The sequence below is a fragment of the Malurus melanocephalus genome, unplaced genomic scaffold, assembly GCF_030028575.1.
Source record: "Malurus melanocephalus ecotype Western Australia unplaced genomic scaffold, MMel_1.1 scaffold_120, whole genome shotgun sequence".
Classification (NCBI taxonomy): Eukaryota; Metazoa; Chordata; class Aves; order Passeriformes; family Maluridae; genus Malurus; species Malurus melanocephalus.
Window position 1 is genome coordinate 837,842 of NW_026623352.1, and position 13,606 is coordinate 851,447.

Below are 13,606 nucleotides of genomic sequence, written 5' to 3' on the forward strand. Positions count from 1 at the left end.
CCACGATGGTGGGAGGCGGCCCCTGCATGTGCAGGTCAGTCCTGACGATGTGCTGCGACGCCAGCAGGAGCATGAACAGGAAGGTCAGGTAGGAGCCGGTGTGGCAGATAAACTTGATAAATGGCTTTTTAATGAACAGTCCCAGCCTGCTCTTGGGGGCGATCAGGTAGGCCACGGACAGCACGGGGAACAGCAGCCCGATGGTCACACAGGTCAGCAGTTTCACTGCCCAGTGTTTCCGCCTCCAGCCCGGGAAGCCGTCGTACCAAAGCGTTGCTAGCAGCTGCTGGCAGTTGGGCTGAGCGACAAACTGGGGAGGAAAAAAGAAAGAGAGATTATTCCTGACTGGTTCTCCCCGTGCACTCCCCCTCACAAATGTGTCAGAGCCCACACAGACCCTCATATTACGTTTGGGACTGGCTATGGGCTGGAAAAGTGTATTTTGGAGATAGAGGGAGATTTCACTCTGCTTTTTCTATGTAGCATTTAAGATTTCTTCTCATGGCAGAATTTTTTTTTTTTCTATTTGCAGCATCCTTATGTAGATCAGCCACTCACCACACACGAAGCCTCGTGCAAATGCAGCACCACGGAAATTACTACGAGCTGTTTCTCTCCCCAWGTGTCTGAGCACGTTCTCAGAATGTTTCAGGTTTCAGCTGCCTCGAACAAGTCACAGTCAGCATTCTTAAGAAGTGACTAAAAGATGAGACAGGAGGGAAAAGGTGCAAAGCTCTGGGAGCGTGTGGGGTTCTGCAGTGTTTGAGTGTGGGCTGGGATGAGGCAGCAAACAGCAGTGAGGTGACAGGTGACACCGGTGGGAAGCAGGACACACCTTCAGAGCCCTGCCTGGCTCTCCAGGACAAGGGCAGCTGTAAAATGTCAGGGATTAAGCAGAGGCTGAGGAGAATCTTTGATCAGGCACCAGAAGTGACATTTGGCAGTTCCCTTTCAGTATGTAGAAAATTGCATCATGATGGTGATTTGCTGCATCTCACCCTGTCCACACCAGGCACGCTCAGGGTGCAGCTCCTCCAGGCTGCTCTGACAACAAACAGCCTTTGGGATCTCAAACCAAGCCACTTTGGGATCTCAAACCAAGCCACTTTGGGATCTCAAACCAAAACACTTTGGGATCTCAAACCAAAACACTTTGGGATCTCAAACCAAGCACTTTGGGATCTCAAATCAAGCCACTTTGGGATCTCAGGGATCTCAAACCAAGCCACTTTGGGATCTCAAACCAAGCCACAATAGTTTTGCTCAGACTTCATGTTCCTGATCACACCTGGACAGCCCCACGGTTTTCAAGGCTTTCCAGACCCAGAACATATAAGAGATATCTGCAAGACCAAGACAAGTCTGTTTTGCTTTACATATTGGATTGCTAATCCTTAATGAAGTTATGCTTCTGATCCACTAAACATCCTCAAATAAGATTTTACCAGGCAAAGCAGTCTTTCACCTGCAATTTCAACCAGATCTGGGAAGGACTGTGCCATGGTAGCAAAGGGATGCGAATAAATGCCAGAACATTCTGGTTTGCCACCCCATTTTGGTATGGATTTTTTGGCCCTGGAAGAAGATACTTCTTTGTTGTTTTTTTTTTTTTTTTTTTTAATAAAATCTTTAGCCCATTCCCAAATCTTTTAAATAATTGTTCACACAAAAACTGCCCAATATTGGGAGGACTTTTGAGCACAGTTCTCAGAGGGCTCTAAGCAAGCAGAGCACTGTCATTGCTATGCTCAAAATGACTAAATCAAGGTCAAAGAAAAGGACAAATTAGTTGCTCATTCTGATGAAGTCATTCACTTCTGTAGGTATTTTTAGATTTTGTTAATATAATTTGTATGTCTTAACAGGCTGTTTATGTCAGAATCAGACCATTTTTGGGCTGGGTGGCTCAAATATATGGAATGACCCAAATTAGCACTGAAAATAAGATCTCCCAGAGAATTGTCTGGCATTTATGAAGTTGGATTTTTATGTGTTATTACAACGATAAGCTGCTGAGGACTTCTGCATTAGCACATAACTGATGACACTCTGCTCCAGAGGGCTTGGGGAAACAATATCAGGAGAGTGTGGGATTTGGAATCAACCAGCACATGGAGGCAGCTGAAAACAGGCAATAGCTATGGGGTGATGGTCTCCAGAAAAAGCCAAGAGCTGCTACTTGTACTGATCACAAAATACTATTGTAAAACTGTAAAATTCCATCCCTGGGGACAGGGATCATAAAATCACGGAATCACAGAATGGTTTGGGGTGGGAGGGACCTTAAAACTCATCCCATTCCATCCCTCCTGCCATGGCAGGGACACCTTCCACCGTGCCAGGGTGCTCCAGCCTGGCCCTGGGCATTTCCAGGGACCYAGGGGCAGCCRCAGCTTCTCTGGGCAGGTGAGAAAAACAATTCTACAGCAACTGAAAAACAGCCAAGCATCGATTGTTTTAATTCTGGTTTCAGCGGGGTCAGCGCTTTGTGTTTAAAACCTGGAGGAACCAGAAGATTACACTGCTCTGTTTTACCAAGACCCCAAGCAGGAGCTGTTACTGGATGTGTTCTGCAGTGATTCACAGGGCAAGAGATGCTGTGCTGCCTCTCTGAGATGAGGCACAACTTATTTGCTTCTTTTTTTTAACTTTTTTTTTTTTTTTTTTTGCGGGAGAAAATGTTATAAACACATTTTCTCTTTATCACATATGATAGAAAGCTCTAAGGGAAGAATAAAACTGTTTTTCCCCTGAGTCAAAGTCAAAGTCATTTGAGAAATCAAATGACTGTATGTTCCTCTGGTTGCTGTGCAACTTGCAAGCATCTTAAAAGTGCCTCTTCTCTGCCTAATAGCTCATTTCTAAAATCTGCTTTCTCAGTTGTATCTGATGTTAGTTCTTCAAATGGAGACAAATTCACACATCATGAAAGAGCAGCTTTAAAGAGCAGATTGGCAAAAGGCAATGGAAATGGAAAAAGCCATTAAATTTTCCAATCAAGCCGGTCCCAACCTCAATGAAATTTGCCCAAAGGAAATTCAGGCACACCACACAAAGAGACTCTCCCTAGCRTCATAAACCACCAAATGCCGTGTTTATTAAAGGTAAGACCAAGCACTTACCAAAGCAGACTTTTATTAACTTGTATTAGTCCAACGTATTAATCACAGTTTAAAATCAGCGAACACTGGCACTTTTATCTCCAGTAGTGCAGCTGGCTGAAAAACAAAATTTCCAGTGTGCAGAAACACTGGAATTCTGAATTATAATGAAAGAGCCAACCAAGCCACTGGTGTGCTGCCTAAAGAATTGATTGTTTTTTGGTAACTTTGCTTCTGTTACCTAAACCAAAACACCAAATTCATTGACCAGACTKAATGCTCAACTTATTAAAGGTTGTCTAGGCTTCACAGTGCTAAACCAACACCCATAAAATACAAAAATATATTCTTTCAGGAGTGAAGTAGCCTGAAACTCTGTTAATATTGTGGAATTTTTCTTATCATCCGTAATTCCAAATTTCTTCATAAAGTTAAGGAAATTTCTACTTTGTAAATAGCAGAACAAAGGTCTGGAAAAGCAGCTTGACATCTTCAACAGTACTTATACCAAGACCTTTCCTGAGTGAAAGTTAATTTTCCACGTAAGTAACCCCAAATGTGGGTTTTTTTGCTTTTTTGCAAAGCCTTTCATGTGCCACAGACAGAATGAGTGCCTGTATATATCACAGCCTTTTATCACTTCACATGAATGTACTGTGTGTGACAGGGTTTGGCATCAGTTAAAGCTCCTGCACAAAGAAAAGCAGATAAAAACCTGCMATTGTCCCAGTTTTGTGYTGGTGCAGAGGCAGARGCAGAGGCACTGCAGCAGCAGCTCTGCTGAGAGAACATCTGACCATCAAACACCTTCTCCAACACTTGACAAGCACAGTTTGGAGCATTTCATCCAAGGATTGCTGYACTCCAGGAGCCTCCAATCCCTACCACAAACAGCAGCACAAGGCATCAGCCCCCAGACAGGATGGAGAATTCTGACAGCTGCATTAGTGAAAACAAACCAAACTCACCAAAAGGAGGCATTTATGCTCAATTCAGTGAACGTAAGAAGGAAACATTGGATGCTGTGTGGGGATAGGCTGGGGCAGAGCTAATTTTCCTCTGGTTTTGTGCAGGAACAGGGTTGCTAACACAGAGATGTTTGAGTTATCCCTGAGCAGAGCTCACACAGAGCCAGGGCCTCTCCTGCTCCTCACCCTCAGCACTGAGGGGTTTGGGGGCACAAGGAGCTGYGGGGACACRGGCAGGACAGCTGATCCCARCTGACCCCAGGGATATCCCAGCCCATATGGCATCACCCTCAGCACATAAAGCTGGGGGAGAAGAACAAAGTGGGGGATGTTTGTCTTCCCAAGATCACCTGACGGAGCCCTGGGGATGGCTGAGCTCCTGCCTGCCCATGGGAAGTGCTGAATGAGTTCCTTGTTTTGCTTTGCTTGCACACACGGCTTTTGCTGCACCTGTTTCTATCTCAACCCACGAGTTTTCTCACTTTTCCCTCGCAATCCTCTCCCCCATCCCCCTGGCAGGAGTGGGTGAGGAGCTCCTGGGGCTGAGCTGATGGCTGGGGTTAAATCACCACAGGAGTACTGAAGCYTGGAGTTGTACACAGCATTGTCCCGGGTGGTCCCCACCTGGAGATGCATTTCTGGGGRAGCTAATCCCAAAAACAATCTCCTTCTCCATTCCCTGCTGAGCAGAGCCTGTCCCTCGCTGAAGACACAGTTCACTGCAAGGCTGGGAGAGAAGATGCAACCCCGAGTTCCTTCCTGTGAGCACCACACCACTGTGAGCACGGTGCTCAGGCTCCTGGCTTTTGMAAATGGGGATAAATATCTCTGCCTTTCCAAGAAATGAGATCAGCAACTCCAGTTAGAGTTGGGAAGCACTCTAGAGATTACTGCAGTACAAAGTCTTTTATGTTCTCTCTTTCTTCTCTCAGCCTTGCCAGGGTCTTTGTGTAACATTTGGCTTGCAGGTGGATTGGGCTATTAGAGAATTTCATTTTCAATGTTCATCACACTCATTGCCACCTAATCCTACACCAAGGGGAAAGTTTTTAAGGGGAAACAAGCAGCTGCTGGATAAAGTGTCTTTTTTTCTTAATAACTAATCTTCAGTGATATTTTTAAGTCACCTAAATTCCACTTCTCAGGGATTAAATGCTTTCTGCATGCTGTCAAACACAGAAATTATGTTCCACCCCCCCCTCCCCTCATCTATGGGGAAATCCCTGATCTCTCACAGTCATAAGTAATTTAGGATCAGACACAGATGGGCTGAGATGTGAATGCCTCAGGGAGCAACTGAAATAGCTCCCTGATAGACATCACAGGGGCTGAGCACAGCATCTCCCTGCCTTTATTCTGCTGATCGTGACTGCTGCCAACAGCCTCTTGTTTGGAGTTTGCTGGAGCTCTCCTCTGCGCCCTCGCTGCGGATGGGGAGGGAGAATGCTCTCCACAGATGAAAAACCACTCATTCGAACTGCAGAGCTCTGTCCTAGCAAGCAGGACCGAGTTCTTCYCTCAGTCAGCTCCAGCAGCTCGCAGGGAGGTCACACTGAGAGCCCAGCACGGCATGGGAGCCATGGAATTACCWTTAATTCCTGTCTGACACTCCTTTCGAGGGGTCAGACCTCACCAACAGCAGCACAGCCCCGAGCATCTCCAACCTGCAAGTCTCTGGGTGCTGCTGCCCTCTGCAATTAAATATTTAGGCTCTGGAAAGGCAGATTTTCCCAGGAGCACAGCTAGGTTTTGCAGCCTGTGTGCAGTGTCTGTATTTAGAGAGGTCTGCAAAGAACACAGAATTCCCATGAATCCCTGTGAAAGGAATTATCAATRTCTTTACAAATTATGGGGTCTGCTGGTAGAGAAGGCCAGATATTGACAGGTGAAAGGAGCAATGGGAGGAACCATAAATTCCATAGAATTCCATCAATTGACACAGACTGTTACTCACCCAAGACAGTGCTAAATCCCTGGACTGAGAGAAAAAGAACAGAGACACAAAGAATAAGAAAAAGGTGGGATGCACATTAGATGGGGTCTGTATTAGGTGATTCRGGGAATCTGTACCTCTCAAGTACCTCAGGCAATAGAGAAAGAGAGAGGGAAATGTGGCTGAGAAATTGGGATAAAAAGGAGGCTGCATTCTCTAATAATTTGAGAGACCCCATGGAATGTCCCATGGCCACTCCCTTTATTCATTAATAAAGTCACAGGACTCCTCTATCTCCTTTTTGCACATCAGCCTCTGGTGTTTGTGGATTAATTTTCCTCACRTCTCCTATGGAAAGGATAAATGTCATTGCCATCCTCCACTCACGCAGCACCACACAGGCCAGGTCCACAGGAACCCCTCTGCCTCCATGTGGACCAAAACCAAGATCTTCTCAGGAACAATGGAAATGGGGTGGTTGCATCCATTTGATTGCCCTGAAAGGAAATTCCAGCGGGCAACACTCAAGGAGCCTCATTTCTAAATCAGCCCAAGACAGGAGAGAGGAACTCTGGGTGGCCTAATTTGATGCYTGCTGCAGAGCCAGAGAGCCCTGTGAGACCACATATTCCAGAAACACCAGCCTGCTTGAGTTTGCAGTGTTGCAAACAGTGAGATGAATAAGAAAACCCTCTTTTGTAGTGCATTTCTTTTTAAAGTTCAACCTTGTTAATGACTGCAAAGTTATTTACATTCTGCTGCCAGAGTGTGAGCTGCAGAGGGTAAACACCTAATGGCTGTTCTTCCTGTTAATTAAGTACTTTCTGCAATGATGGAAAAAAAAATAGGGAGAAATGAGACAAAGTWGTTGGAGGGGGCTGTGTAACGTGGGGGGAAAGGACTACACAACTCAGCATTGCTCATCAGACACTTGCAAGAGATAATAGATTTTTTGCAGGATGAATGTCCTATCAAAAACACAGGTGCTATTCACATGCCTGTTAGCACTGATRAAAATCCAAATGGCAGCATTCCTGCCATGGAGGAGGTCACATGGCTGGGCTGGACCAGCCCTTCCAGAAAACCAGGTGCTACTCAAACTGCTCAAACCCTCAGCTGGTGAATAAAACAAACTCCAGATCCTYCACGGATGAACATATGGCCTCAAATGAGACAGGAATTGAGCTTAATCTGTTCTTAAAATATTTTAAATTATGATGACACATGAATCTTTAAACTAAAGGTTCCCTATCCATAAAAGATCTCTCTGGTGGTAGCAGACATGAACTCAGCTTAAGTGGTAGCAAGTGGAAATTCAGCAGTGATGCGAATTCTGGCAAAAGGAAAGAGTGAATAACCTCTAAGAGGCTGCCACTGTTCCAACAGAATTCATGGGTTTGACACTTTCAAGTTGCATTGGCTTAAATATTTAAATCAAAAGGTCCCAMATATCCTAGGACAAAACCAGATGCTTGCAAATCCTGGATGCCTACCCGTGGAAGAAGCAATTATAAAGTCTTTAAGCTTGAAATTAAATCCCTCTCTACCCAGAGAGCCTAAACGTGTGTTTAGCTGTAGGTTTGTGTTTATGGCYGGTGTCAGCAGGATTTAAGTGCACTAAATCCTGCACTGCATTGAGGTGAGGTGCTGAACGCTGCTCCTGGAGCAAACACCCCACCAGAGCAGACTCCTCCGGGTCAGCCCTGAGCAAGAGTCCTTTTCAGTATTTATTAGAGCAGACTGCTGACTACAGCTGATAAATAAATAAATAATAAATAGATAAATAAATTCCTGAGGGATGCATTCCAGCAGAAATCCCAGGACACAGCTCCCTTACAAAGCTGCAGTAGGTCTGGGCTGGGTTTCAAATTCCCACCACAAACCTGGATCCCAAGAGCTGAGCAGGGGATAGCAGACACAGCAGCACTGGAAAAACACTAAAAACTGTTTGGAGACAAATCTATCAGCATTTCCAAAGTCCTCTTTCAGGCAGAACTTCAGGAGTTACAGATTTTGGAAATGAACACTGGGAGCTCTCGGGGCTTTGGCAGGAGTGGGGAAGGTATTGACTTTTAAGTAAAAGGCTTGGTTAGTTCTCTCTAGTGAATTACTAACATTTACATTAAATAAGTAGTAAGTAAAGCAAACACAAAAATTTTAAAAGTCATTCACCAGTATTTTTAAGTATATACCYACATTGCCCGATTAGTGTTAATAAAAAGTTCCAAAATTATCTTCCTTTCGCTTCCTTTCTGACCTGGCACACATCTCCACTGAAACTGTAATTTTGGTTTCTTTTTTCCTTTCTACCTCACCTTCTCCTGAGTGAGTCAATTTACTCCAATATCCACAAAAGAGCAGAGGAGCACACTGCAAACACTTCTCACATCTTGGGAACCTCCAAAGGCTATCTCTGCTCCAAGATTGCACCACCCTTGCTCTGCTGAAGGATGTTTACTCAGCCAGCTGGGGTTTGGAGAGAAGAAGAACAAAACCTGCAGTCACAGCTTTTAAATGCCAGTCTGCACAAGAGCTCTCASTTTGGGGGTGTCATGGCAACCCCATTTATCCATCTCACTTCTCCTGGAGCCACCTGCAGGTGGTGACTGCTCTCAGTCACTTTATAGAATGGKGATGGACCTGATTTATACATGAGCTGCAAGGAGTGGGGAATCTTAGTTCTTTCCTGAATGGAGCTTCATAACTTCTCTAAGCCACAGAAGTGAAGCTGAAATTTGCAGAAATCAGGTAAATAACAATGATCACTCCTATATCCAAATGAGAGGATCCATACCCATAGCTTTTCCCCAGAGTTTATTACTTCAGGCTGTCATTCAAAGTGAAGGATGAAATAATATGATTTACTCTTCCCTACTGACATAAAGCTGACTCCAAACACACTTCAGACCTTCAGATGGGGGCAGACTGAGCACTTGGCTGTTACAATACCCAAGGCATCACTTCTCCTCTCCTGTTGTCTGTAGAATGCCCATCAATCATGTCCTGTTCTTTGGTTTTGGCTTCCCAAGCCTCTTCCCTGGCTGGCAACAAGACTGATGGGCAACACAAAGTTAAGGGKACTGTCAAACTCACTAAATCATCCCTGAACGCTGTTAAAACAGTGGCAACTTCTTTAGCTTTCAACATACTTCACATCTTCATCCAGGAGATCATTAAGTAAGAGGCACAAGGCAACAAAAATGACTTAAAGAATGATCCTGGCATTTTCTGCCCACTACGCATCCCCACGACGCAATCCAAGTCCTTGTCCTTGACCTACATACCATCTTAGGGCCCTTTTTCAAATTGGTGCATGACAAGATTAGTCAGAGATGATTTTGCTGTCAAAAGACAGCGTTCTGCAGCTCTGCTCCGTGACAGCTACAGTGTGTGCCTAACCTTCATCAAGCATTTCAGCGTTAGGTGAACCACGTACCAAACCATGCTGCTCCCTCACAGCAACATTCCAGCCCACTTCATCAAACCATCAGCCCTCCGAGCATTATTTCTTCTTCCCAGTTTGGAGAGGAGTTAAGATTTAAGTGCCACTTGTCCTAATTTTCGTAACAYGGTGCAGCTGTACAGGTTAAACTTCCGTGACAGCTTCCAATCCTGAACAAACGGATCTGGCAACTGCATGAGCCCGCAGAGGAGGGGTTCTGAGCACCACCAGACAYCAGCAGGGATGGCTCTTCTAAGGGTGCAAATTCTGACAAAATCCCCCACCTGCCACCCCAAATTGCTGCCCCTGAGGCTGCTGATAAGGGCTCAGTTAGTGCCAGATTTTCAAAGCAGATTTTCTAAGGTGGTCAGCTGGAGTTTGAGAGCTCAGCTTCACTGAGGCCACTGCTCRCACACAGATGGGAACATTGCTGTGTAGGAGGATGGACAAATAACTGCTGGACAATGGAAGGGCCCACTTGGACACTCAGTGCTTCTGAAATCCCTAAACTCACGCTCAGGTGTGTRGCACAGGACAGACCATGCCACACAACACACTAAGGGACATGGGTGCTCCAGATCCCTAGAAACCAAGAAAAGCTTCCACAAGGAGCAGCTCTGCTTCCCTCACCCAGTCCTAATAAAGATCTTCTCACGACCTRCTTTGATTTCCTTCCAGAAACCTGAAAATAAAAGCCTCTTTATTACTCYTGTGAGCTGTGCAGGCTCAAGCAAGACTTCATTGTGCCTTTAAAGAGCACAATACAAATATTCAGCCCTGTATCATTATTCCTCCAGGCAGTRTGGCAAGAAAACAGACAAACCCACAGGGGAATAACTCAGCTTTGCCTGCAAGCCAAGAAGGATCTGTGGCCATCCATCAAGATACCTGAACRGCTTTCAAAACGGGTAAACAAGGAGCAGGCAACAAGCTTTGATTTCCACGGGCCTCGCACTTCATTTTTCATGCATCTCTGRTATTTTTATAAGCTCTTTTTATCCACTGCGTGAAGTGCCCTTAGAAATTTCCCAGGTTTGTGCATCCTCCCTGGAGAGGGATGCTGTGCTTCTGACTGCAGCCACACAGCTGACAAGAGTCAAGACACAGCRGAAAAATATGCGGCATGGCAGGAATGATTATTCATTCACTCCAAAGCTGCATCTCAGGAGGTACTTGTCTATGTAAATGTCCTGGAAACAAAAAAAAAAAAAGAACTGAAACTGTTGAAGCTCGTCCTGAAGAGAAAAACGGCAAAGAGMAGTGTTTTTGTATTAGAAAAGCAAACAATTCTGCTTCTCTCCTTTCCTGCCATTTGATTAGAGTACGGGGAGGAAGAGWGATGGAGGTGAAGGGTTTCTGAGACGGAATTCCTCTGTGCACTCCTTTGATCTAATCCTGTGGAAGTGCTAAGCAATACAGTCACAGATAAAATAATGGGGTTTTTTTCGGAGTGCCTTGCATTGTGTGGACTTCTTACAGACACATAAACCTGCACATCTCTTTGCCAGCACCAGAAAAACATATGAAACCCCCCCCCACGGTGATCTTTCACTCTGTGTTGAAGATGTGAATGACCTGTGACAGAGAGCAGCAAAGCAGGAGTGAGGTGACTGTACACTGCTATCTTGTGGCTCAGCAGAATGTTAAATACCAGGAGAAATCTGCCCTTTTGGACCTGACTCACTGCTACACCGTGGCTGGTTTACATTATTGGCAACGCAAAAAAAACTTTAGGACATAAAAATTCTCTCTGCATGCTTGCCTGTGCTCTGAGTCCCTAACCCAGCCACATCCCCTGCACTTACAACTGTGCTTTACCASACTGGCAACACACTAAGAGATGACTCTTCCCCATCTTTTCTTAGAAATGCAAACAAATTAACAAATGCAGAGCTAATTTGATGCCAGGAGAGCACGATGAAGACTGATCCTCAACAGCTGTGCTGTGTCTTTTCCTATTAGGTCCTCAGCACCCTTTCTCCTTCTAAAATTAGTCATAAGAAAAAGAACCAGAAAAGTAAAAACATAAAGACAAATGCCATGTACTACAGAGTTTATGAAAAGCCAGTTGGTCTCTTAGATCTTAATTACTGTGATCCTTGGAAAATAATTTCCTTAACATTGGACTGGGAGAGCTCATGTGTCTGTGTTGGTCCTAACTCACCCTGTTCCACAGTGTTCCAGTGCTGTCCTCATTTTTGACTAAGATTTTGTGACTGCAAACACAGATCACAGCTATGAAGTCCTTCCTGTCTTCTGGAGAAAAGATCAGAGCAAGTTGAAACCAAGGACACAACCCTTCTACCCTTCAGATGAGGGGAGGGAGATTGAGAACATTGCACAGCATGTTTGTACTATTTACTGCCATAAAATATACTACAAAGCTACCTTAGGGCACATTTTAATCTTTCCTGTGTAATTGATTTTTTTTTCCTTCTGTGTAAACAGCAATTTACCTTCCAGGATTTAAGGGCTTATTAAAAACAAACAGGAAAAGCAACAAATTTATTCTCCATTGTTTTGGCCCTCCTCCAAAGAAAAACGGTCTTCTTCCTCATGAGCAACGCATTTCTCAGTTTATAAAATATTTAACACGTGTCATGTTCGGGAGTAATCAAAACTTTCAGCTCCCAGGGGATTTTTTTTTTTTTTTGGGGAAAAAAAAAAGCCAAAAAATCCAAACCAGAATGGGAGATTTTTCTAGCCTTTGTAAAAATGAACTCCATGATCTCTTCACCCATTTCCCCTTAACAACTTCTCTGAAAACAACCTTGAACTTGACCTTATCTGCCTGATCAAGCTGAAACGGAATAATTTCGTATTTTGGGAGAAAATTTCAGGTTTATTTCACTCAAAAAGAAAAAAAGCTGCAGAAAATTTGTCTGAAGTCAATGTGAAATTACACAGTCTTTGTGCTGAATATAAAGAACTAACAAAAATAACCAAAGAAAACAACCAAAGTCCACGTTGTGTTCTCCTCTTAGGCTTACCAGWGATTTTACTTTTATCTTTGTCAACGCTAAGATGTAAAAAGCTTCTCCATCCAATCCAGTCCCTTTTAAGACATAAAAAGCTCCATCAGAACAAGATGATCTACTTTTAAAAGTCTGCTGTTTCTCTCTGCAGAGCCGCCTTTCAAAAAAACAAACTCACTTCTGTTTTCCTTCCTGTCCCCACAAAAMTCCTCTCAGTCAGATACTCCTCAGTTAGAATTWAAAAAAMAWTTCTCAGTGTCTCCCTGGCAAATGTACCTGATCATTTTTTTTCAGAAGCTGGCAAGGCTGTTTGTATCTGGATGATTTTGTGTTGTGCTAATTACCATGATAAGGTGGCCTAATTATCACTATAAGAAAACCCCAGACATGCTGCAGGATGCTTTGGGGTTTTGGTGAATAACCAGGTGGGGTGAGAGGGTTCAGTAGCTGCTTTCCCAACCTCATTCATTCTGTCCCTGCCCACTAATGTTCCACCTGAAAACAGCACTGATTTCAGCTGGCAACACAGAGCATATTTGCTATMATTTTTAGGCTGGAACTGTCATGAATATGTCACAAAACATGGAATTTGTCCATATGCTTGGAATTCAGTCAAATACGCCTAAAAAAAAAGAAAAAAGAAAAAAAAAAAAGATAAAAGCTGTCAAGAAAGCAGGCCATGATTAAAAATTGTAAAAGAGTTTCAGGGCTGCTCAGCAGCRCATTTCAAACACGGTGAGCTCCTTCAGGCTCACAGCTCCCAAGGGTGAACACAAGGTAAGGGTACCACAGATGGGCACCTGGCTGTCCCCAATGACACAGAGGGACCAGCAGTGCCTGGAGCTCATGGGGCACACTCTGGGCCTGCCTGGCCAGTGGAAAGACAGAAGCAGAATCCCTGGTCCTTCCCAGATGGAGTGAACACTGACCCCATTACCTGTGCTGCCTTCTCCAGACAAACCTTCCCCTCTTGTCCGTGTCCCTAAAGCACTTGTGGCGTTACCAAGCCCGTCACAGAGCAGAAAGCACAGCCTGACATGACAGCAGCGAGCCTTGCTGACATCTCCCTGGAGCAGCCCAGTCACAGCAGCAGTGGCCAAGTGCTGGATCCCAGGAATTTGGAGGTTTTGGCTGCAGCTCGCTGCACCGAGGGGCTGGCACTGGGGATGCACAGCAGCCCAGAGGAC

General features: G+C 44.7%; 1 protein-coding gene across 1 annotated transcript in view; it reads right to left on the reverse strand.

The window, feature by feature from the left end:
* Positions 1-13,606, reverse strand: part of TRPC5 (transient receptor potential cation channel subfamily C member 5) — a 66,509-nt gene that overhangs the window by 34,193 nt on the left and 18,710 nt on the right. Inside the window, exon 3 of the mRNA XM_057370168.1 lies at positions 5-310. Within this exon, the coding sequence (XP_057226151.1) occupies positions 5-310 (306 nt within the window). The remainder of the gene's footprint in view (positions 1-4; positions 311-13,606) is intronic.